The sequence below is a fragment of the Lytechinus pictus genome, chromosome 6, assembly GCF_037042905.1.
Source record: "Lytechinus pictus isolate F3 Inbred chromosome 6, Lp3.0, whole genome shotgun sequence".
Classification (NCBI taxonomy): Eukaryota; Metazoa; Echinodermata; class Echinoidea; order Temnopleuroida; family Toxopneustidae; genus Lytechinus; species Lytechinus pictus.
The window spans coordinates 2103908-2130165 of NC_087250.1; the positions used below are offsets into that span (position 1 = coordinate 2103908).

General features: G+C 34.5%; 1 protein-coding gene across 1 annotated transcript; it reads left to right on the plus strand.

Moving 5' to 3' along the window:
• Positions 1-1714: 1714 nt before the first annotated feature.
• On the plus strand, positions 1715-25225 carry LOC129263061 (nucleoporin NUP35-like). Its single transcript, XM_064100679.1, has 11 exons — positions 1715-1917; positions 6663-6778; positions 7822-7952; positions 8707-8824; positions 11548-11590; positions 12530-12647; positions 13312-13365; positions 17393-17462; positions 19388-19516; positions 20943-21119; positions 22800-25225. Exons 1-11 carry the CDS (start codon positions 1902-1904, stop codon positions 22875-22877), a joined length of 1050 nt encoding a protein of 349 aa, XP_063956749.1. The 5' UTR covers positions 1715-1901; the 3' UTR covers positions 22878-25225.
• The last annotated feature ends 1033 nt before the right edge of the window (positions 25226-26258 follow it).

The window sequence follows — 26258 nt, forward strand, 5'->3', positions numbered from 1 at the left end:
GCTATCAGATATTTTATATGTTTCCAAAAGAAGTAGAAAATAGGAGGTAAGGTTCAAAGATGATTTCAGCATATTTTTACAAAAGAGGTTCCATTGTTACTTTATTGGTATCGTAAATAAGGAACTCGGAATTGAAATTAAGCTCCCTATAACTCTCTCACACACTGTCTATAGAACATGTTTCAATAAAGTAAAAGAAAATGAAAGACATAAAAGGAGAATGGTGAGTTATAATATAATATATGATTATGTCAAAGTATATCGCATTCATGTAAAACCGGTTTAAACATTTGCTCCCTTGGCACTGATAGAGATGTTATGCCCTTCCAGAGTTTATCACCCCACTACAACAGGATCAGGGAAGTGGAGCGAAGTAGAAAGTGTGGGGAACAAGGGGAATAGGGACATTTCATTTTGTGAAAAGGGCGCTGTCTTAAAACAAACAAAAGTTTTAAAAAATAGTTAATGGACGGCTCCTTCTTTATAAGTAACAAGAGTGACAGTGTGCATATGTAGGTGTTCATTTTTCCAGGAAACTTAAATAGCATGTTGGATCTTTGGAGGGGGAACACATTTTCGTGTTTTTTTTTTTTTTGGGGGGGGGGGGCCAAGCCAAAAAAAGACACCTATGAAATATGTTTAAAAAAATGAAATTGGGTGCAAATATATGTTTTCATCTTCGAATTACGTACTGCCTGAAGTAGGTGTGTGTTTCATCGTAATAAAGCCTAGTGATTTTTTTCTAGTTAATATAAATTAAATGTAGGCCTGAGCGATAAATATATTTGCCGTCGGCCAACATTAGGATTGGAGGGGGACTTTTTTTTTACATGCCTAGATCTAAGTATGTTTAGACCAAGTATTGTTTTTTATATTTCTTGTTTATTTAATTTTCTTACAAACGAAGAAAGAAAGGAAAAAAGAGGGAAAAGATATGAGAAAAAAAGAAGAGGAGGAAGACGAGTGAATAAAATAAATAAAAATAATTTTTCATGTCACAATATAAAATTTTACTTGCGCTTCGAAACAAAAGGGACAATTTATAATTAATATCTTATTTATTAATCTAATATGCCTGATAAGTGATGAATTGGATGCATGAGTTAATATATATTTAACAATTAATGCAAGCGCAAATCGCGAGCCAAAATGTTTGATAAACTTACTGTCATGAAATTGGGATTTTAACTTATATACTCAAGTCAATATTGAGACATAACTCGCCAATCAAACTGCGAGCTTGCATGCGCTAGCTAAAACACCGTTTGACATTTTGACCTGAGAAGGGATATTTTTTAAAACTTTATGGAATACACGAAAATAGTAGGTACTTGATAAATTTGTGAGCGCGCAGCGCGAGCAGAAAATGTTAATATTCAGACTGGCATTTTTACAGAGCACAATATAATGAAGTTTGATTTTCGAGGTAAAATATGTTTTGTACACTCGACTTCCAAACTTATATATATTGAACAAGATATGTAAATCACCTTACAGGAAATATAGTGACATGAAAGATTCTTTTTATTTTCCAAGTCTTCCCCTCATCTTATTTCATTCATTGGTCTTCCTCCACTTCTTTTTTCACTTCTCTTTTCTCCTCTTTTCTTTCTTTCCTTTTTTCTTTCTTCCTTTTTGCTCCTCCAATTGGTGTGTGGGGGGGGGGGGGGGGCTCCTAAATAATAAGAGAGTTAGGAATTTTTTAAGCATTCTCATTCCCAGCATTTTATTTATATCCAACATTCCATTGATTTTTCTCCCAACTTGTCTTTTGTCTCGCTGCCTCGGATTTTCATTCTCCATTTTTCTTTTCTCTTTTTGTACTCAAGAACACCATTAACCACAATTTTGAATTTCTTTAAAATCTGAGCTTTTGGTCGTGAAAAACTGTTAGCAATGCAATGGAAGGTCCTCAAGGTGAGTTGTCTCCTTTTTGTATAAAAAACATTTTGATTGAACATTTTATCGATTACTCATTGTGTGAAGGTTTCCTATTCTAGTGTTTGCGTCTAGTAAACGATTGTTCTTTCGTGAATCTGTCCGATAGTTTTTACTTTTTTGGTTTTACTGTTGTCCCATACATCGATATTGGTGTAAGTTCTCAACAGAGGCGAGCCGGGAGAGTCCACTCATCCTAGTTTCCTACGACTACGAACGAGGTTTATATGTATCCAATATAACCTCACTCACTCTATTGCATGTATTCTCAATGAAATGATTTGATTGACTCTATACACAGGTACATTGGCAGTTTCAATAGACAATATGTTTGCATCTGCATGTGCACTTTAACTAACTTAAGTAAAAAAAAAAAAATCTAACACAACTTCTAACTTCAAGGATTGTTTTTACAGATCAAACTGTGACATGATGAATTTTCAGATCTAAAGGTACAAACAAGTGAAATTTAAGTTTTTTTTTATCACTTTGTAATGTTCTTTACAGGGACATATTTTACACTCCTAGTACCAATGAGGTCCAACATTACATGTATGGACCTCATAGGCGACATCAGTAGTATTTTTGGTTAGAAATCTCTGAGAACAGGATATTTAGGCAATTATATCACAAGTACAAGCTATATTCCTTTCTCTTATTTAAATTATAATTTTATAGTGTAAATGCATCGTTAGCAACAACAAAAAATGAAAGAAATGAAGGGGAACTTACATTTTCACGGCTTTTTCCTGATTTTCTGGGCAGCTGCTCTTCTCTTCTGACTCGCGATCGAAGCTGATATGAAGATCACGTGATTCGCGTTCTCGTCAGCTGATCGGTTGGTTATTCTTTTCGTCAGACTTTAATAATATATATTTTATAATGCTAGCATTCATCGCTAATTTAGGTGAAAGAGATTGAAGTTAAACAACGCCAGGTCGGAATCATAATTATTTTGGAAGAGTGTATTTATACACTCGATCTCATACCTGACGTAGACGGCGCTATTCAACAAATGCACAATCTTCAATATAAAAAATAAAACAGAAAGAACGCCTTGAACACAGGCCAAAATGCCTAACGATTTATCCGCGGCATTAACAACTATCGTAAAGGGCGCTCCATTTATCAATAAAGATGGACGCTAAGCTGTCTATGGCGACAAAATTTGCCGCAAATATTTATGAAGAATTGTGAGAAATGGTCTGAAAATGCAACAAAAGAACCGGTGAGTACCGATTAAACATTATTAAAGTTATAAATAGATTATACATACCTTGTAGATTTAGTTTTTAAGGTGATATTAGTGCTTAGTTCTAAGCTAGGGAGGCCCAAACGCGCGTGAGTGGAGTCCCAGTTTATTAGCACGGGTAAGTATTGGGGTGTCGCCTAGAGTGATATTTTATGTACGAAAGACACGACACGTCAGCATGGGTCTTTGAGTTTGAGGAGCTATTTTTGCACAAGTTTTGCCCCATTTTTCTTTTCTGAAATGCTGTGGAATTGTTAGGTACATCTTCCGACTACAAATTCAACAACCCGCAAAAATGTAGGGACCCCCATGATTTTGCGAAAAATTATGTACGTGAAAATAACAGCTCATACAGTAACAAAAAGCAAAACTCAATCGCACTGAATTTGCACAGAAGTAAAGTCAACGACATGCTTCAGGGTTGAGACTGAGTGCAATGCGGGAGTGAATGGCCATTGCATGTTTCATGTTGCGTGTGCCGTGTGGTGTCATTGGCAATGTCTCGTATCAGTTTCCTGACTTTCATCCTGTTACTCTTCAATTTGTGTTTGTACGACAGCGCCTTGGTGATCAAGCTGCTGCAAACAGTGACTAAAATAGCTCATTATTGATCACTGCAACTAAAGGCTTGCAGTTCTCCGGTGAACGGAGGAATTCAACACAGAAGAAGAAGGTGCAGCACAATTCAGCGTCCCTCCCATGCACTGAATTTTGAAAGCGCTAAGCGCTATTTCAAACGACACGTGGGAGCTGTCAAATTACGGTTGCAAAATATGGCATTAAAATAAGATTTTATGACATAATGAGATTGAAATTGAAAATAAACATTGCAATTAAAAATTTAGACAAATACATCTATATTCACCAAACACTGATTCGAATTTCATTTATGAAAAGACACTTAAGAACAAAAAAATATTGCAGAAAAGCTTAACATGTTGAATTTCTGGTAAGTTTTTTACTCTACTGCATTTAACAAGGTCTGGAATTTGTAAACCATTTCCTGTCGGCAGATGTTAATATAAATTAAACTTGTAAAATTATGAATGATTGAACCGCATCATCTTGACAATTTATCAAAATCCAACTTTTCTTTGTGAAATTCTAACATTCAAAATTTTTTTGGAACCGCAAGAAAAATTAGCAAAAGGTTCAAGCCTTAAAATGGAAGCGGTTTGCATGGTTTGCCAGTGTTGATGGACTGATCATTCTCATCCAAAACAGCTGAAATCTGTCTGTTTGGAGAAGTCTTTGAACTTTTTTTACCTTTTTACTTTCTCCCTATAGAGGAGGTGAAGTGAAGCAAAATATAGTGCAGCAGAACAACCAACGAAATAGAGATGGAACTCGGAGGCTTGTGGTCTAGTCTCAGGCTATGTTAAAGGGTTACTGCAGGCTGAATATGATTTCAAAGATAAAGAAAAGGCAGACAAACAAAAAATGACAATATGATCAAAATCAGATAAGGAATAAAGAAGTTATGACATCTTAAAGGTCAAGTCCACCCCAGAAAAATGTTAATTTGAATGAATAGAGGAAAATCAAACTAAAGTCAAACTGAAAATTTCATCAAAATCGGATGTAGAATAAGAAAGTTATGGCATTTTAAAGTTTCCCTTATTTTTCACAAAATAGTGATATGCACAACTCAGTGACATGCAGATGAGTCAGTCGATGATGTCCATCACTCACTATTTCTTTTGTTTTTTATTGTTTGAATTATACAATATTTCATTTTTTACAGATTTGACAATAAGGACCAACTTGACTGAACCATATACTTAGTATTAAACAATGCTAATCCCACATGTTCAGGGAGGAATTAATTGTTGTTTCACTTGACAATGAGGGGACAATTAGAATATTTCACATTTTATATAATGAAATACAAAAGAAATAGTGAGTGGATGACGTCATCAGTCTCCTAATTTGGATACCGACCAGGATGTGCATATAACTGTTTTGTGAAATTAAGTGAAAGTTTGAAATGTCATAGCTTTCTTATTTTACATCTGATTTTGATGAAATTTACAGTGTTATGCTTTTTGGATTTTTCTCTTTTTATTCAAATCAACTTTTTGTTGGGGTGGACTTGTCCTTTAAAGATTTTCTTTATTTCAGTGAAACAGTTCTATGCATGTCTTCATAAATATTCAATTTAATAGCAGACTGATGAAGTCATATCCCCACTTGTTTTTATGCCCCCACAGACGAAGTCCGGGGGGGGGGGGCATTAAGCGTTGCCCCTGTCTGTCCGTTCTTCCATTCGTCCTTCCCCCCCCCCCCACTTGGTTTCCGCGCAATAACTCGAAAAAAATATGTAATGGATTTTAAACATTGTTGGTGTGTAGGTACATGTAGATGACACAAAAATACAGGCTTAGTTCGAATTCGGAGTCTGCAGGTCAAAGGTCACAGCTCGTTAAATATGCAAGTTGGTTTTGGCATGATAACTTATGAAACATTCAACAGATTAAAAAAAATGTGGGTGTGTAGGTAGATGACACCAAAATACAGGCTAAGTTCGAATTCGGAGTCCGTAGGTCAAAGGCCACAGCTCATTAAATATGGGAGTTGGTTTCTGCGCAATAACTGGAAAAATATTTAATGGATTTTAAAAATTGTTGGTGTGTAGGTAGATGACATCAAAATACAGGCTAAGTTCGAATTCAGAGTCTGCAGGTCAAAGGTCACAGCTCATTAAATATATGTGAGTTGGTTCAAAGGTCTAAATTTAATGCATATTGGTTTCGGCACAATATTAAGCAGAGGCATCTGTGTCCTTTGGACAAGTCAAATTTCTAGTTTGTATTTTATTATTGGTACATGAAGTTATGTTTATTCAAATTTTGTCCTCCAAGAACAAGGACTGACAACTGATTTAATGCATGAGATATTCATTGCTGCAGCTTATTTTATTAAGAGAGATATACATGAATGTATGAAAATATAATAACTATGATTTCATTTAAAAACATAAGAAAAAGGAAAGTGGGGATGTGTCATCGTTAGCCCAACTACAAGTAATGAATATTCATGACGATGTACATGTAACCGTTTTTACGAGATATTGCTCAACTTTGTTATTTATTATCAGATTATGATGAAATTTTCAGCATTTTTCCTTGGTGAATCATACTCTTTTCATTTTCAGCCCAGAGTACCCCTTTAAAAAATATGAAGAAAATATAAGTGAGTGAATGGAAAGCCTACATGAACCCAGTATATCTCTTTTTTTTTAATGTGTTTTATTGAATCAGTATAATAAAAAACATTAACAAAAAATATCAATGATTTTAACAATATTAATAATCAACAACAACAAAAATAAAGCATGACAATTACGTATTGCATATGAAAAAGCAGCTTATATCCAGTATTACTACATAATACAACCTAATCTCTGACTCTAGATATTCTATCTTTATCAATAGCAGTGTTGGTTTTGTTTTTTTCTTTTTGTTGAATTCAGGCACAGAATCAATGATCCTTGGGTCTCCACAATCCTCTTCAACTAGTCTTCCATCAAGTCTGTCAAGTCAATTCCTTCCTGCCTATCTTATTGGAGAGCAGAGCCCCGCAGTTTCGGTAAATTACCCAGTGAATGATTTATTTTAACATAAAGGCCACCCTAGCATAAAGTTGATTAGACTTGTGTATTAAAGAGAAACACTGAAAATTTCATCTCTCTCTCTCCTGTGTTCTTCCTCCGCTATGATCGGAGATCAACGGCATCAAATTTGGATGAATAAGAAAGTCATGACATTCTAAATATTAATTTACTTTTTACAGAACAGTTATATGCACAACACAATGATATGCAAATGAGAGAGTTGATGGTGCTACCCACTATTTCTTTTTTTAAATTTGTATTGTCTGAATTGAATACAAAATACAATGGATATTGACTATGGTTGTTTTTTATTGAACCACAGTATGTTTTAACAGCATTGGCCATTTCACCTTTTCAGGGATCGAAAATTTGATTCACTTTAACTAGAAAATGAGAATATGATAATTCAATATTTTCAGGGCATAGCTACACTTTTGATGTGTACATTTTTGGGAAAATAAAAAAGGACTCATTTTTTAATATCAAAGGTGAATGAAAGGGGCATTGAGACAAATCAACGTCATCTAAGACTATAGTGTAGCCTTGGATTGCCCTTGGTCCTGTTCCATAAAAGTTACAATTATTGGCAACTTTGCCATAACTACCATGGTAACGTGGTTGTTGTTGTGGAGCGTTGTGGCCCAGTGGATTAGTCTTCGGACTTTGAAACAGAGGGTCGTGGGTTCGAATCCCAGCCATGGCGTAATTTCCTTTGGCAAGAAACTGATCCACAGTGTGCTGCACTCAACCCAGGTGAGGTAAATGGGTACCAGTAGGAAGAAATTCCTTAAAAAGCTGTGTGCGCTATGAACGCCTAGCTTAGCCGGGTAATATAGGAGCGCCTTGAGCACCTAACAAGGTGGATATGTGCGCAATATAAATACCCTATATTAACGATGATCAACAGCTCAATCAAAATAAAAGATTTCATGACAGATACCATAGTAATTTTTATGCAACAGGTCCCTGGTAACTGTAAGCCCAATAATGACAGTGTTTGTGTTGTTGATTTGTTTAGCCTGCCAGTGGACGTCAGAGAACACTGTTGAGAAGTCCATCAAGGTCAATGACCCCATCAACCCTTGGACCGAGGGATAGTAGTCTCCTCAGAGTAGACTCTACTGAGAATCGTGTTGGACAGACGCCAAGGTATGACGTACCTGTATGGTAGGGCCACCGCACCCCTTACAAATGGTCTACCACCTGATTTTGAAAGAAACAGCATTTTGAAAATCTTCTTATCAGAATGATGTCATAAAAAGGACTTGGGGGCATGATCCCCCCCCCCATGAATCTTCGCAAGATTTTTACGATTTTTTCGGAAGGCACAAGGAAAGTGCCGCAAAATTTTATGACTTTTTTACACTTTGAGTACAAAGTCTATGGGAGACGAAATTCTTTTTTTTTAATGTATTTTTCATTCTGATTGGTCTGCTTAACTGATGTAATTTGCTCGTTTTTTAATGGTCTAATAATTTTAGGGAAAATCAGGGAAAATTATTTTACTTTTCTCTAGTCAGGGAAAAATCAGGGAATTTGATTTTAAAAATACCTCAAATCAGGGAAAAATCAGGGAATTTTAATCAGCCCAGAAGTCAAAAGCACGGTAGTCAGTCAGACTCTGTTATATTTGTTGCTTATCAAAACAACATCCATTGAATGACTGGTAATGGTGGTACTAATTAGTTTTACATTATTGCTTTATACTGAAAATACATGTAATTCATTGCACCAACTTAAAAAACATGCAAAACTGGGAATGGGTTGAAATAATTATCAGGGAATTATTGAACTTTTAGCAGGGAAAAATCAGGGATTTTTTTTTCTTGAAAAGCTGGGAATCCTGCTACTAAGTATTCCTTGAAATGGGTTCATATTCCTTTCCGATTTTCTTTTCATTCAGGACTACTTCACACACACCCAAAGATAAAGGCAATGCCCCACCTGTAGCGGGTCTATATGATCCTATTGAAGCCAATAGAGGGAGCCCTGCTGTTTTTGATACACCAGAAAGGAGACAGGTGAGAGTAATGATATATATATTCATGGTTTATTTATTCCAAAAACAATACACATTTGGCAGTCAGTGGCTGTAAAAAAAAATGTGTTTACAAATGGTTCACATGTATATATTAAAAAAAAAAGAAAATACAAATTCAAAATAATACATGTATTAGACCTCATAGACTTAAGAAAAATCATTGATATGATAACAATGTTGGGTCGATATAGATAGATCAGATAAAAAGAAAAGGCGATTAAAGTTTTATAAATTGAAGAGAGCTGTTTAATTAATCATACATGATAATCTGATGAGAGACCTTAAAAGGGAAATTTACCCTGACTTAAAGTTTAATTTAAAAATAGCAGAAAAAGAAATCATAATATTAGGGAATGTTTGAGACAACTCCTTCAAAGTTATTAGAAATTGTATTTTGGGATTTCTGATGTCATATGTGAGCAGCGTTCCATGTATCATGAAGTAAAAAAATAATAATGGAATATCATTTTCTCCAAATGTAAATGTTTTTATGTTTTATTCTACCTTGACTATATCAACAGACAAATCATTTCACCCATGCTCTGAAAGAAAAACATTTTAGTCATGAATCATTTAAAAATTGAAATTCATGCATTTTATATTCCTTAACATATATGGGGCAGCTGCTCATGCAGTTTATGACGTCACAAATCAAAAACTTAAAATTGTATTAAATTTCTTAATCTTTGATGGATTAATCTCAAACCTTCACCACTATTTTTTAATAATTTTTTCCGGTATTTTGACAACAAACTTTTCATCAGGGTGAACGTCCCCTTTTAATAGGTCTTGTCGTATTCTGCAGAAGTCAGTCTTCAAAACACTCTGTTGTCCTGATCTACAACAGGCGTTAATATTTGATTTTGTGGTAAATTGCCAGGTCACTTGTCCACTCATCACATGGTCTACCTTCATCTAATACCATTCCGTCCATCAACATTTCGTCTAACAACCATTTGGCCCAATCATCACATTGTCTAATCACCAATTTGCCTATGACCATTTTGTCTCATAACCAGTAGGTCTAATACCCATCTCATTTACATTCATGTGGCCCAATTAACACTTGGTCGAATTAGACCAAATGGTTTATGGACTAGATGGCTATTGGACCAACTGCTTATTAGACGAAATGGCGAGTGGACGAATTGGCAATTAGACCATACGGATAGTGGACAAACAGATGGTAGACCAAATGATAGATGAGTTAGTAATTGGACGGATTGGCATTGGACCAATTCTGAGTACTAAACCATTTTTATATCATCGCATGAAAGGCAAAAAAGGAAAAAGGGCGCTTAAGGACGTTCCACAGTTAAAGTGAAATCCATGTCATTTTCACCAAACTTTGCACATAGATACTTTAGAACCTTAATATTCGAAATATGCAAAAAATAACATAGGTCCATGTGCTTGATTTTTTGCTATAGAGCTTCAAAGTTCACCCAAATTGATGTTCTTAAGAATTGCGCATTCAAAAGAATTTGGCATTTTTAGACCGCCCAAGATTACTACAATGAGTTTAAACCTCCATTACTCATTCAAAATACATGAAAAAGTCATCAAATTTCGCAAGAGAGTTAATAATTGTATCGTTAGAATGGAGAATCTATTAATAGTGCTATTTGTTTGCAATTTTAAGTTTAACAGCACTGTCAGTTCTTAAAAATGGCGTAAAAGATAACAAAATCCCAATCTGAAAAATGTAAAATTTCAGTAACAAAATACAAACGTACAATAAATGCTGCACTTTATTCAAAATCCATGTCATTTTCACCAAAATTTGCAGAGTTGTAGAGGAAGGTATACCTAAGAGGTAGAAACATTAAAAAATAGGGGTTCATGTGCTTGTTTTTAAACTATCAGCATTTTTATTAGAGCAAATGTGCTTTTTAAAACACCAAAAATGGGCCGAATGCTTAGTATATATGTGAAGAAAAAATCAAAACCACTCTACCATTTATTCAAACTCGGGCTAATATTCGTGATTCTTGGCAGCACTGCAGAGTAAAGTATTTTGAAATTGTAGAGAATATTTTTTTGAATGGTCCATGGAATAATTCAATTTTTTAGCTTCATGAAATAACGCATCGGATCTGCAGTTAAAGTGCAGAAGACGAGAAAAATCAGCTCATACCCGCAGCTAATTAATACCTGTTCATCCATTGTGACGTCAGCGCGCAGAGTGTAAACTATGCGCAGATCATAATGCGCACAAATATAACTGTGGAACGTCCTTAAAATATCTAAGGCCAAAGAGAGGGGTCAATCAGTAGGTCATTCAGGGTCATGGCCTTGGATTAAAGCTCTACTCCTGACCCTATGCCATAAATCTCCTAGATCTACCAAAGTAGCCCAGCCTAGAATGTAGAATTTATCCACATTGAGCTCCACCCTACTCAGATAGTTTCAAAATCACCCACCCCCCCCCCCCCCCACATGAAAACCAATGAGGAGTCCCCTATTATCTCCTAATACAGTGGTGTAAATTTGTACGAGTGAGCTAAAATAGTTGCCCTGAAAAGCTTTCCCTGCAGGTAATGATGACAAGTACCTTGAACACCCTTCAGAATTGATCTTAGTAAATTCCAAGATGCTTTGTTATGATATTAAATGATGCCAAATTTATGACAAAACTTAATTTTTTTATTTGAACAAGACTTTACTATTATTCCTGGTTTTGTTTTCTTCTTCTTCACTCAGTTGGATTTTACCCAGGCACCTTCAAGAGCATCAAGAGCATTAGGTATGTGAGAAATCTTGACAAACTGAATTAACTGATTAATTTTGACTTTAATTATAAGCTAATTAACTTTGATTCTAAGAACATAATTTACTGCTGACATACTTGATGTCCTGTGTCTCCATTGAAGTTCGAGATTGAAGATGATTAAAAAAATGAAGACTAAACTAATCAACATTTTCAAGAGAGAAACGGAGAGATCTATGCAACTCCATTCAGACCAAACCAAAAAATGATTATAATTCAAAAGGCAAATTTGAAATGGTTTTTAATTGGCTTTGGAAGTTGGTATTATAGTTGTGTGCTGACATTTATTCCTTTGGATTTAATTACAAACTTATTGATTTTAAAATCAAATTTTTAAATTATCAGAAATAAGTTGCTGAGGAACTATTTCAGTGCACTCGCTTAACCCTAGTAAGACTGGGGGCTGATTTACCCCCCCCCCTCGACATTTTTCGCAATAAATCCACCGTGCAATTTTTTTTTACCACTTCGCTCGCTGACTTTTCATTTTCATTATTTGATTAATCAGAGCAAACTTTGATCTTGTGAATAAATTAGCATAATTGATTAGCAATGAGATTTTTGGCAGAATTTGATCTTATAGTTTGTAGATTATGCCATGGGTAATGCCTGACCAATTTTCGTCGCGATCAACGGCTGAGATCACAAGGGGGGAGCCTGATTCAGCTTCTTAGGTGTTGAAATAGCCCAGTCTATTTAGGGTTAAGAAGAATACATTATTTTGTTTCATGTTGTTCATCTTTAATGTGCTGTGAAGCAACTTTTAGTTAGTTAGAATGCTGTAGAAATGAACATTTTTATATTGTTATTTTTTTATTATTATTATACTATTATTATCATTGTTATTACTTTTTTATTATAATCATTATTATCATTACTACATGTCTTTCTATTCCGAACTTTATTTCATTGTAGATTCCCCTGCTGCTAGTCGTCTGTTCTCCCCCTCTCAACAGTCAATGGTACAGTCCAGCCAATGGTCTATGCAGGCACCTCCATCACCACCACAGGTTGATCCATTCTATACACAGGGGTGAGTTTTTTTTGCGACAAATATATGCCTCAAGTGATATTTGACAAATATGATTCTTTCTTTTTTCTTTACCCTTTGTAAGTTGTTTTGGGAAAATATCCATTTCTGTACCCCATTTTCTTTAATAGTTTTATTTTCTGTTTATCTGTATTGATATAGATCCCTTTTTCTATATATTTCTCAACATTTGAACTTTTTAGTATATGTCTATTTTGATAAAGAATTTGTTTAAAGGGGGATCGAGTGAATTGTTGTGTGTGGTCTCTCATTGACTGTGTGTTATAAATACATACATGTAGTCTTAAAATATACGTTTTTAGATATCTACTATACTACAGAGAATAGATTGTCCTATAATTTGTATAGGGAAACTAAAATGTTTTGCGAGGAAAAATAATTGTTTTGCTACTGGGTAACATAATTATTGCGGTATGAATGTATTGAGTACTTTATTAACATGTTCTCATTCAAGTGGGTCTACACTTGCATTATGGGTCAGGAAACTGGCCAGGTATGAGTAGTTGAGGACTCGAGATGACGTTATTGGTTCGTATCTGCTTTAAGATAAAATGGCCCTGAAAAAATGGTGCATTTCAATTTGTGATTTAAAAAATAATAATTCAGACCTTGTTTTTGTGTTTCTTTTTTTTTTTAATCATTACAGGGAGTCTATCTTACCGGAGGATGAATTAGATGATACTTGGATCACAATATTTGGGTAATAATGTTGTTTTAAACTGAGGAAGGAGAGAGTCTTTCATGACATGTTAAAGACCCCACTTTCCCATTTTCTGAAAAGTAAATTTTGCGATCTTCAGTGTTTTGAAAATTAATGCTATTTTCATCCACTTCATGTACATTTACAAAGAATGTTACAAAATAATAATGATGATATTGATATTTACTTAATAATTATAATTCTACTTGCTTATATAGTGCTTAGCACTTATCAGAAGTCTCAACATGCTCTATGGTAATGTAACATAATTAACCTGGCTTTAGAAGAGCAGCTGTTAACATCAAATAATTCAAGAAACATATTTAACATGAATACATCCTCACCTTTCACATTATTGGCATTATTTTAGGGTTAAATGAAATTCTATCAACAATTTTGGGGCTTTTTGGACATCGTTCTGAGTGGTCGACAACCTTTGCCTTTTCGCCATTTTGGATTTGAGGAGTACCGCGATCGTGCTGTTACATCGCCGAACGTAGAGGGCAGCAACACGTGTTGCTGCCTTCTACGTTCATTGGTACTTGTTATCAAATGATGCGTGGTCGCTTATATTAGCTTGTGCTTGTGGATGTTTTCAATACAATCGGGTGATGGAGTTGAGTGCAGTCACGATGTGTGGATTGTCATGATTGAAGCGAAGTGAGATCGTGTTTTGCGGCCAGTTAGTATTTGTATTTCATTGAGATTTTGGAGTAATTTCTGTTTTGCGTTTGAAAAGACACTTTCCGTTCCGATAGGTTGTTTCCATGAATTCCGTCCGTTTTCCGCGATTGCGGAGAATCAGTGTCTCTATGGTAGGTACGGTATAAAGATAATGGTAATAATAATAATGTTATTTTAATATAAAGCTCCTTAATTACTTTGTCAAAAACACAAGGCACAAAGAGAGTTAATAGGACAATAGAAAAGTCTTGAGCAGAGTTCAAAGTATTCAGTAGAGAAACAAGTGAGGCCTGCATAAGTCAAAGGTTATTCCCCCCAAGTTTAGAAAGTGTGGAAATTACAAGATAACCAGATATGGATGAGCATAGATACTTTTTGGGTATGTAATAATTGATTTTTAAAAAAATACACAAACACATAAATTGGGGGCGCTGATCCATGAATGCAATGAAAAACAACATTGAATGCCTCGTGTTATGTAGCAAAAGGAGTGAATATCGCATTTGTCTTTGAATATCAAATTGAAGACAAGTTTGATACCGTGTCAGACCTGCCAACCAGTACGTTTTTGGCGTATTTAGTACGTTTTTTTTTTTTTTTACAAAATAGTAATTTATTGAGAAAAATCATCTCTATATATCTCTATTTCATAAAACCTACACAAATATGGTTATGATATCAATGTAATTTCAGACAACTTGTTTTTTTTTCAATCATTCTGTTAACACCAGGGTGAGATATACACATGTTTAAATGTTTTTTTTTTCATTTGCAAGAGCAGTGCGCATTTTAGCTTGCATGCAGCTTGAGCGCCGCGATGAGCACGTGCGCCACACATTTTATTATGAAATATACTTTTTTGGGGAAAAATACACTTTTTATCACAGAATACACTTTTTCATTCCCAGAGGTTGGCAGGTCTGCTGTGTACATTTAAAATACCATGATACGTCAACCATATTATCATTTTCGTACACAGTAAAAAAAATGAAAGTGCAATTATTTTATTTTGCAAATAAGTACAGAGATTTTAACAGAATTCAGGACAAAGCTACTGACTACCCTCTGGCATAAAGATGACCAAGTTCCATTACCAAAGTAATAACAAGAGAAGTGAAAATGAAGGAAAAGGGATGAAATCTGGATATTATTTTGTCAGAATCTACATCTACATGTATCATAAAAATTAGATTTTAAATATCAGAATTTGCTCGATCACTTCTCCTCCTCATAACTTTTAGAAATTTTCCCCCTGCCTGCTAAATATTTGTGGCTCATTACACCACTTAATAGTGCATTTCTACATATCACTGCTTGTTTACATCTGGGGTGGTATTCTGAAAACGTTCTTATCTTTGTTCTTATCTCAATGAGATAAGAAGACGCTAAAATCATTGCAAATCGGTATTCTGAAAATCTTCTTAGCGCGTTCTTATCTCTGTAAGGACTGCCTCCTTCTTATCTTCAACACGCCCATTTTTAAGATATTACCAATCAAAATGCGCTTTATATTGGCAGTTTAACCAATAAAAGCGTTCCTTATGTGAAGAGAATATCATTGGCGCTGCGCGTGCACTGTTTCTTGCGCACTGCGCGAAATAGGCATTTTATATACGCAATGACTGATTGGAATTTCGAGACATGTGCACAAAATAAAGAAAGAAAGAAAGTAAAGAAAAAAGGTAAAGAAAGCTGTTAAGAATAAGAATAAAACAGGAAGAAAGAAGTAAAGTAAGTAGGTAAGTAAGAAGACAGAAAAGGGTCAGAATGAAGCAGAAATTGAAAAAATAAAAGGATCAATGCAGAAAACAATGAAAGAAAGAAAAGGTAAACGAAAGAAAGCAAGCAAAAGGAACTTAAAAGAAAATTAAAAAAAGGAAAATAAATAAAAAAGGAAAGAATACAAGAAAGAAAAAGGAGGAATGAATAGAATGATAATCAATGATAAAAAGAGGAATAAAAAATTGAAGGAAGATAAAGAAGGAAAAGGAAAAAAACTTAAAGGGAAAAAACGAAAAAGTACAAAATAAAATATTAAAAAGGATAAAATGAAGGAATAAAGAACCCAAAAAAGTTAGAAAAAAAGAATGAAAGAAAGTAAAAAAGGATGGAATAAAAATATGTAAAAAGTGAAGGAAGAGAGAAAAAGGGAAAATGAAACAAAGAAATAAAGAAAGAGAGGGAGAGAAAGAAAGAGACAAGAGAGGGAAGATAAAAAAATGAGAGGAAAAGTAAAGCAAAATTGAAAACTAAATAAAGATAAAAAGAAAGGTAGATTCAAAGAAGGAAAGAAAAAGAAAGGGAAAACAAAAAGGCAGGAAAAATGAAGAATGAATGAAAAAAACGAAGAAAGATTAGTGGAAGGAATAAAGAAAAAATGAAATATACTTTTCCCTAAAAAAATGAAGAAATAAAAAGATTACAACAATAAATAAAGTGAAGGAAGAAAGGAAAAGAAAAACAGAAAGAAAGAGAGAAAAGGGGAAAGAAAAAAAACTTAGTAAAGAAAAAAAGGAAAAAATCGGAAAGGGAAAATAAAAAAGGAAGGACCCCCCTGTAAACCAGCAGCATCATGATTGATGCTGCTGAGCAGGGCCATCCTCTTTTTTCTTTTATCAATTCACATGTATCATTTTATATGTATTGTTATTTACTTTTAACGGAAATAAATTCAATTAAAAAAAAGAAAAAGAAAGAATAAATAAAATAACGCAAAAGAAAAATAAGGAAGAAGTTAAAAGATTCAAAAGAATAAAACAAAATAAAGAATGAAAGAAAGGAAGAAAAACAAACAGATAGAAAGGAAGAAAAAGCGAAAATAAATAGGCCTAAATGAAATAAAGAAAGACAGAACGAAAGGAAGGACGAAAGAAAGAAAAAAGAGACAGGCAAAATAAAGGGTGAATGAAAGTAAGGGTGGGAGGAATACTTGTTACTACCACTGGCCATCGATTTTTAGCAAGAAAGAAGGCGGACAGCGTAAGATGTGATAACCCTCTAGCTATCTTAAATATTATCATAAATATCGTAAAGAGATAAGAAAGAAAAAAGATAAGAACGTTTTCAGAATACCACTTATCTTTATTTTGTTCTTATCTTTTAGCGCGCTTTTGTATCATATGCGCGAATTATAAATTTACGCGCTCAGCATCGATGGAAAGCAAGATAAGAAAAAGATAAGAACAAAAGATAAGAAAAAGATAAGAACGTTTTCAGAATACCAATTTGAGAACGTGACGTAGATAAGAACAAAATTAAGATAAGAACGTTTTCAGAATACCGCCCCTGTACTTTGTTGCATATTTGTTATAATTTTGTTTGTTTGTTGTGTTTTCTTGTTTAGTTTTCAGTCAGCTGCAACATCTTACATCCTTCAACAGTTTTCACAGTACGGCAATATAGTCTCACATGTGGTAAGTTCAAACTACAACTACAGTTCCTTTGGATATACGAACAATAACAAATATAAACAAATAAAAAAGAGATCTTAACCCTAAATCTCCCGGGGTATTTTTATTCTTGTCATTCTGGGGGGGGGGGGGCATTATGGCCCCCCTAAAGATCTCAGCCGCAGATTGCGCGATCACAACGAAAATTTGCATTATGGTAGAGAATGACGTAATCTACGCAGTTGCATTGGTAAATTTCACTGAATTCATATATATTTATTTTATATGAATTAATTATGCTAATTTATTCATGAAATCATACTTTTTGCTCTGATTCACTAAATAAAGCTCCTAGAATGCTATTTTTTGGTGAAAATATTCTTTATAGCATTCCTAACAATTGTGAATGAAAAAAATTCTGGTACAAAGACCGATTTCTTATGTATTTTATTGTTTTTTTAATTTCTTATGTATTTCCTCGTTTTTTTTACTTTTTGTTTTTTTATTGTTTTTTCCATGGAAATTGTTCCAGACTTAATTCTGATCATAAACAAGGCAAAATTAATTAAGTTTAATCAATAAAAGTAGAAATAATGATACATTTATGAATTTTGGCTAAATATACAATTTGCATTGAATTTGTACATGAAATCACGTTTATGAGCAATTTTGGGTCTGACATGCACTTACATAATGTTGCGTAATGTAGTAACCACGTACCCGGGCGTCACAAATTTGGTCTCAAAATTTGCGCGAGACTTAAGGGTAAAAAGTCAGTGAGCGGCGAGGTCAAAAATTTTGCGCAGCAGATATATCGCGAAAATTGTCGAGGGGGGGGGCATGGGGGGGCATTATGGCCCCCCCGGGAGAATTAGGGTTAACAAATGCAACCGAGTATATAATTTCAAAAAGAACAGTTTTGTATCAGATACTAGCTAGATCCTGGTGGGGGCTGGTGTCCTCCTACCTGCTGCTCTGTTCACCGACAATTTAAGGGGCAAACAACTACAGAGCCCTGGTTGGTGTTTCATAAAGCTGTTTGTATAAAGTTAAGAGTGACTTTAAGAACGACTGGTGAACCTTTCTAGTTGTGAATGGTATATTCATTGGCGATGGATTAACACGTAAGAAAGGTTCACCAGTCATTTTGAAGGTTGCTCTTAATTTACAAACAGCTTTATGAAACGGGCCCTGATTCATAAAACTGTTTGGAAGTTATGCATAACTTTACAAGCAACTGGTGATCCTTTCGTGTGCTTATTAAGGTACCCCAAATTTACTCTTATATCGTAATTTGAGCGAGCTTTTTTTATAACTCTTATCAAGTCCTTAACAACCAGCATACTTTGCATTTAAATGCGTGTTACCATGGGTTAACATTAATAGCTGATGGGAATACCAGGGTTATAAGTATCTGGGCCCCGTCTTACAAAGAGTTACGATTCATCCAATCGATTGTAACTCTATGGAAATCCATCAGTGTCATAATTTTTTTCTACAGGGAATTTGCACAATCTCCTTAAAACAAAGAAAATCACACTGAATCTTCAAGAGAACGATAAATGTATGAATGTACATCATATCTAGAAAATATTTACAACAAATTAGCATTTTTAGATGTTGACGTTGCTGACCGTCCATAGTTGTGATTGATCGGATCGATCGTTACTCTTTGTAAGACGGGGTCCTGGTTTAGCACAAGAAATGCTCACCAGTGATTTACAGTCCCTTGTAACATACAAACACCTTTATGAAACACCCAACTGTTGTGGTACCGATCACAAAAAGATTTAAACAAAAATTTTAAAGTGTAGGCCTATCCCAAAATGTTTGTATCTAACAAGCTACTTTCCTCTGAAAGACGAGAGTCGTAACCCCACTAAGGCACTAACCATATTTGTTTAAGTACCTTGTATTGAAAGATATTGTTTATCTTGTATTTGTTGTAGGTGGCTAGTTCTGGTAATTGGATGCATGTTCAGTACAGCTCTCGTATTCAAGTGAGGAAAGCATTGAGTAAAAACGGCAAGGTGTTCGGTGGTAACATCATGGTAGGAGTGGCGCCCTGTATAGACAAGGTATGACATTGATTTGATTTGATTTGATTTGATTTGATTTGATTTGATTTGATTTGATTTGATTTGATTTGATTTGATGTGACTTTACTTGACTTGGCTTGTCTTGATCTGACCCGACCTGACTTTATTTGATTGGATTTGATAAGTACAGCTTTCGTATGCAAGCATTGAAATGTACATCAAGGGGAAGTATACCCCTACAAAAAATTGGCTCTGATTAAAACTGAGAAAAGCTTTGATTTTATAACATCACATGCCAGCCACTCTACTGTATGTCACGTAATATGAATTCAATAAAATGTTATTTTCTCAGAAAATGTATCATGCTTTTACATTTGCATTCAATATTACATTTGACAAATGTCATTACAACTAGATATTCAATTCACTTTTTTATTCTTAGAAGGATGGTAGCATAATCACAGATTTGAGCATAACTCTATTTGTATGATGATGTCTAACTTTACACAATAAACTGTTCCATGTCTCAATTTTCACATCAAATTTTACTACGTTTAATTCCAAAATCGTAAGATGTTTGATGGCCTTAACCAATCCAACTTGATGATATGATCAATGGTATCATTCAAATTTGGTATTTAAACAGGTAGCAAATATTGATCATGAGCTGATTAAATTGATATTATTATAATTATCATCAAATGTTTTTGTATCATGAGCTGATGAAATTGTTATTATTATTATTGTTATCATCATCAAATGTTTTGTAGATCATGAGCTGATGAACTTGTTAGTATTATTATTGTTATCATCATCAAATTTTTTGTAGATCATGAGCTGATGAACTTGTTAGTATTATTATCATCATCAAATGTTTTGTAGATCATGAACTGATGAACTTGTTAGTATTATTATTGTTATCATCATCAAATGTTTTGTAGATCATGAGCTGATGAACTTGTTAGTATTATTATTGTTATCATCATCAAATGTTTTGTAGATCATGAGCTGATGAACTTGTTAGTATTATTATCATCATCAAATGTTTTGTAGATCATGAGCTGATGAACTTGTTAGTATTATTATCATCATCAAATGTTTTGTAGATCATGAGCTGATGAACTTGTTAGTATTATTATCATCATCAAATGTTTTGTAGATCATGAGCTGATGAACTTGTTAGTATTATTATTGTTATCATCATCAAATGTTTTGTAGATCATGAGCTGATGAACTTGTTAGTATTATTATTGTTATCATCATCAAATGTTTTGTAGATCATGAGCTGATGAACTTGTTAGTATTATTATTGTTATCATCATCAAATGTTTTGTAGATCATGAGCTGATGAACTTGTTAGTATTATTATTGTTATCATCATCAAATGTTTTGTAGATCATGAGCTGATAAAATTGTTATAATTATTATTGTTATCATCATTTTTTGGTTTTTTGTTTGATTGCAGGGGGTAATGAGTGGGGGTACATCAGACTCCTATGGGGTGAATACTACCGGTATAGGGGATGCACCTATTACCCCTGCTAAGAGATTAGCTTCACATAGTGAGGAGCAAGAGACTACAAGAAGAACCCCGATCAGACCACTGACCGCTGCATACAAGGCAGCTAGTAACCCTCATGAGGTAAGGAATGTTGTACTCTTATAAAGACTCAGCCCCCCCCCCCCATCAGACCACTGACCGCTGCATACAAGGCAGCTAGTTACCCCCATGAGGTAAGGAATGTTGTACTCTTATAAAGACTCAGCCCCCCCCCCCCCATCTGACCACTGCATACAAGAAAGCTAGTAACCCTCATGTGTTATTGATTTTTGTTTTTCTCTCATTTTTTAGTGTCCAAATACTAACCCTATCCAGGCCGCAATATTTTTGCTGCGCCAATTTTTTTGACCGCGTCGCTCGCTGACTTTTTACTTTCAAGTCTTGTGCAACTTTTGAGACCAGTTTTGCGTCACCGGGTACGCGGTTCCGAAATTATGCAACATTATGTAAGTGCATATCAGACCAAAAATTGCTCAAAAACGTGATTTCGTGGAGAAAGTCAATGCAAATTGTGTTTACCACCAAAAGTCATATATGTATGATTATTTTTAGTTTTGCTGGTCCAAATGTATTTATTTTATGCTGTTTATGATCTCAGAAGAGTCCCCAACAAATTTCATTGAAAAGACAATGAAAAACAAAAGGTCCAAAAAACAAAGAAATACATAAGAAATTGCAAAAAACAATATAATACATAAGAAATTGATCTGATATCACAATGGTTTTCATGTACACTTGCTTAGAACACCACAAAGAGTTTCTAAACCAAAAATTAGAACATTTGGAGCTTTATCTAGGGAGTTAGAGGGAAAAGAATGATTTCGCATACTAATTACGCATAAATTAGCATAATCACTTAATAGCAATTTGCATGAAATAAAGTACTATACAATTTTGCAGATAATGTCCCAGACAACCTTCATGCCAATTTTCAGCGCAATCGCCCCGGCCAAATGAACTCCCAAAATACCCCGGCCTAGATAGGGTTAAGTCATTACCATAATAATAATAATAAGAGGAAAAAAAGTACATCAGAAATGAAGAATTTCATCTGTACTAATATATAGTCTGTTGCAAATATAGTCACTTATGACTAATTGCCAAAGAAATAATATAAGAAGCAGAAGAAGTGGTAAGGATGATAATAATAATAATCAGTTCTTGTGTAGTGCACATTACTTTACCAAATGTCTCAGTGTGTTTAGATATTATTAATACAAATTTAGCTCAGCAAGAATTTCAAGGAATAAATTCCTGCCAGGTACCAATTTACCTTTCTTGAGTTGAGTGCAGCACAATATGGATCAATTTCAATAAGTACTATGGTATACTGTTGGATCAAAGAGGTTTCCAAGAAATACAAATGATTTTTACTACCATTCAGGGGAAAAAATTTATAATATGAACTCCAGGGAGTGTTTCATGGAATGACTTGTCAGACATTTTGTACAACAAGTCGTGTTACCATAGTAACGGTGCTTGTCAGCCAATCAAAATCGTGGAAAGTTGTCAGATCTGACGACTTTTCAGACAAGAAAAGTTGATGAAATGGTTCCCTGGAATACTTTTTTAGTTGACGAACCTGAATTTGCTGTTATATTTTAGTTAATATTGAACTCTATGGGAGTTTCAGGGGCTATATTCCAAGGCTCTCAAAGGCGCTGGGGGGGGGGGCGGGGAATTTTTCCATGATACAATCAAGATACATTCAAGATACAAGTACAATAAGAGTTATTTTTTATTTTATTTCTCATTTTCCAGGTTATTCAAGAGAGTAGAACTCCACAGAAGTCCAGCAATGTTGTCAGTAAGACATTGGAATACATGTTTGGTTGGTGACAAAGTATTCAAAAACTGTTTATTTGGTGACACAACATTTGCTCCTGCAACATTTGCTTCGGTCTTAATATCTCAGAGGGCACAGGGTTAGAGTTAGGATTGTCTTAGAGTTTTTTTTGTTCAGAATAATGTAAAGTTTATAGGGATTATGGCTTATTCAATTCCTGAGGTTAGTTTTTTATGTTTGACTTAACATGCAGATTTTCCATCGGAGCGATTGTCGCCAGAGCAAATGTCATGGAACCGTTTATTTAAGTAGGAATCCCACTATGAATAATGATAATACTAATATGCAACAGTTATATAGCACTTAATACAAATGTATCTACTACAGTGCTGTGTGTAAAGGTGTTCAGCATTTTTCATAGGGGCTTTCCCCCACATTCCCATTGTTTTGTTTTTGATAAAATTGAGCAATGAAGATGCTTTCTGCTGGCAAGTTTCAACTGTGACTTTTGCCTTTTTGGGGAAAAGGTGTCTAAAAATTGATAACTGAGATTGATTTCAAACTTCTACCTGTAGTTGACAAATTATGCCATCAGAAGCTTTTGTAATGCAGCCAGTCTTTGGTATTTGGCCGGGCTCCTTTCGAGTATTACGCTCCATAAACAAAGTAGAAATTATTTTATTTTTGTTTATACAGTACAAAACCAAACAAACTGTTCATAACATTTGTATTAGTGTCTGGTAAGCAAAACGATTAGCAGAACAGTTCTCTGAGTATGTGGAAGGCTGTAACCTGAAGTATATCTCGATGTGGAGATGACTGTACACATTATGAAGAGATCTGCTCCATTCTATTTAGCCACAATAATTTATGCTGCCATAGTGAAGTATCTGACCCTTGTAAAGACAGTCCACATGGGGTGCATATGCATGTATGACCTATTTCATTGTGCATTATTTGTTATATACTACTGCAGGTTGTTTTTACTAGAGTTTTTGTCCTATGTTAAAGTCAATGGCAGAAATCAGACTAACCTTAGTTTTCAGTTTTTACCAGAGTTTTGTCAGGTAAAAAGTTTTATGCAACAGGCCCAAGGTGTCACTTGTAAGGGGCACATTATGTCCTCTCGGGAATGGTGCGTCAAGGTTGCGTCATGTTCCCAGAATCGTGACGCATAGATCCGTCATGGACGCAATATGTCAGTCACAAGACTGATCCATTATGTGCATCATATTAAGTCATTTTACCATGTTGTGCCATTTGGTGTGTCAATGGGAACGTCACTCTTCTCCAAGCTTATCTTAAGGTGTGTCATAGGATCGTCCTGTTTACCCAATCAAAGCTTAATGGCCCTGATTATAAGACTAGGGGCCCTTTACACAAAACTTGATTTCAGCTAGCCTGAAGCATAAGAGGACTTTACATCTTTGTTTGAAGAGTTGCCTGATGTGTGCAACCTAACCTCTTTTCCCCAGGTTTTTTATTGTCCTATCATACTTTGTTATTAGTATACTTTAATCCTACATGTATGTAACAACATTTGGACAAGGACAACATTTTGTAGTGTGGCCCAATAAATTCTCGGGAATGTTGCATGAAGCAAACAGTCCATGATTTTCACCGACTAAGTTGTTCTGAGCCAATAAGATGCATATAATTGTTTATTTTCAATTGGTCTAATGCTAATTCGTCCAATTGCCAACTCGTCTACTATCATTTGGTCTACCATCAGTTTGTCCATTATCTACATGGTCTAATTGTCATTTCCTCCACTCTCCATTTCATCTAATAACCAGTTGGTCTAATAGCCATTTAGTCCATATACCATTTGGCCTAATTTGATTGAGTATTAATTGGGCAAAATAATGAAAATAAAACGAATATAAATTAGGACCAACTGGTTGTGAGACGAAATGGTATTAGACGAAGTGATGATTGGACCAAATGGTTGATAGATGAAATGTTGATGGACGAAATGGCGTTAGACCATATGACCACTATGATGAGTGGATGAGTTGTCAATAGACGAGTGGCAATTTACCTATATAATAATTGTCATTGAAAAATCACTGTTTGTTTGATAAATTGCTCCTAGCATGTTTGTCTTGTGCCGCAATTTAATGTTCGTGTGATATGTTGAAGAGTATGATAGAAAAACAAAAGTTATTTATTCCATTATTAACATTGCATTTATATAAAGTATGTACATCCAATAACATAAGCTTTATTAAATACTTCTCTCCTTCTGCCCACTTCATCAAAATGTTGTTTTAAGCAAATTAGTTTCTCTTCTTTTCCTGATAAGTGTCTGATAGAAAGGAAATAGAGGTGGTCATTTTTATTGATTGAAAAAAAATTGTATTTTATATTTGAGATATGTAATAAAAGGTGAAAATTTAAAGTTTCATTCAGGTTATTGTGTATATTTGTGTCTCTCCATTTGTTACCATGTAAAGTATGATTTTTTATTCATTTTTTTGTTAAACTTCACTTAAAATTCACAAATAGATTAAGCGGGAATTCCATCAAGAAAAATAGTACACCACATTTCATACCAATCAGCTGAAAAACAACAATACTACCATCACTTGGGAAGGTTCTCAGAAAATACCAAAATAATCATTTGCTCTTCCAAAAGCAAAAAATAAGAGAAAGAGAAAATTGTCATATCTGAAAGAGTAATTCTTTTTCATGCTGTCAAGATTTAAGGTTGAATAAACGACAATCTCCTTTTTTTTGCACCATCTTTTCTGGACTGCTTGGAAATTTCACTGAGATTGCGCATCTCATGCTTGAGTGAACCCAAAACTCCAAACTTTGTTTTCTCCCTTTAAAGCTCTGGCTGAATTTCTTCTGCATTTGTTACCTGCGAGGGTAATATTCAATTCATTCAATGTATCATTGTAAAGCTTAGGATGTGCTGTTCAAGCTCAAAATTCATTTTGGGCGACTTATTGTTGGTGATGATAATGTTGAAGATGAGTGGTGGTGGTGATGATTGTAACGATGGTGGTGATGATGATGTTGAAGATGAGTGGTGGTGGTGATGATGATGTTGAAGATGAGTGGTGGTGGTTATGATTGTAAAGATGGTGGTGATGATGATGTTGAAGATGATGAGTGGTGGTGGTGATGATTGTAACGATGGTGATGATGATGATGTTGAAGATGATGAGTGGTGGTGGTGATGATGGCAGACAGTGGTGGATCCAGGGGGTGGTGCCCCTCCCCCACCCTTTGAAGACAAAATGTGAAGAAAAAAAATTGAAAGGACAATTTTCTGTCTTTTGATCTTGCTTGGTTGTTTTCTTTCTGTCCCTTTTTCCTTTATTCATTCTTTCATTCCTTCCCTCCTTTTTTCTTTCTTTCTTTATTCTTTCCTTTCTTTCTTCATTCTTTCTTTATTCCTTCCTTTCTTTCTTTATTCCTTCCTT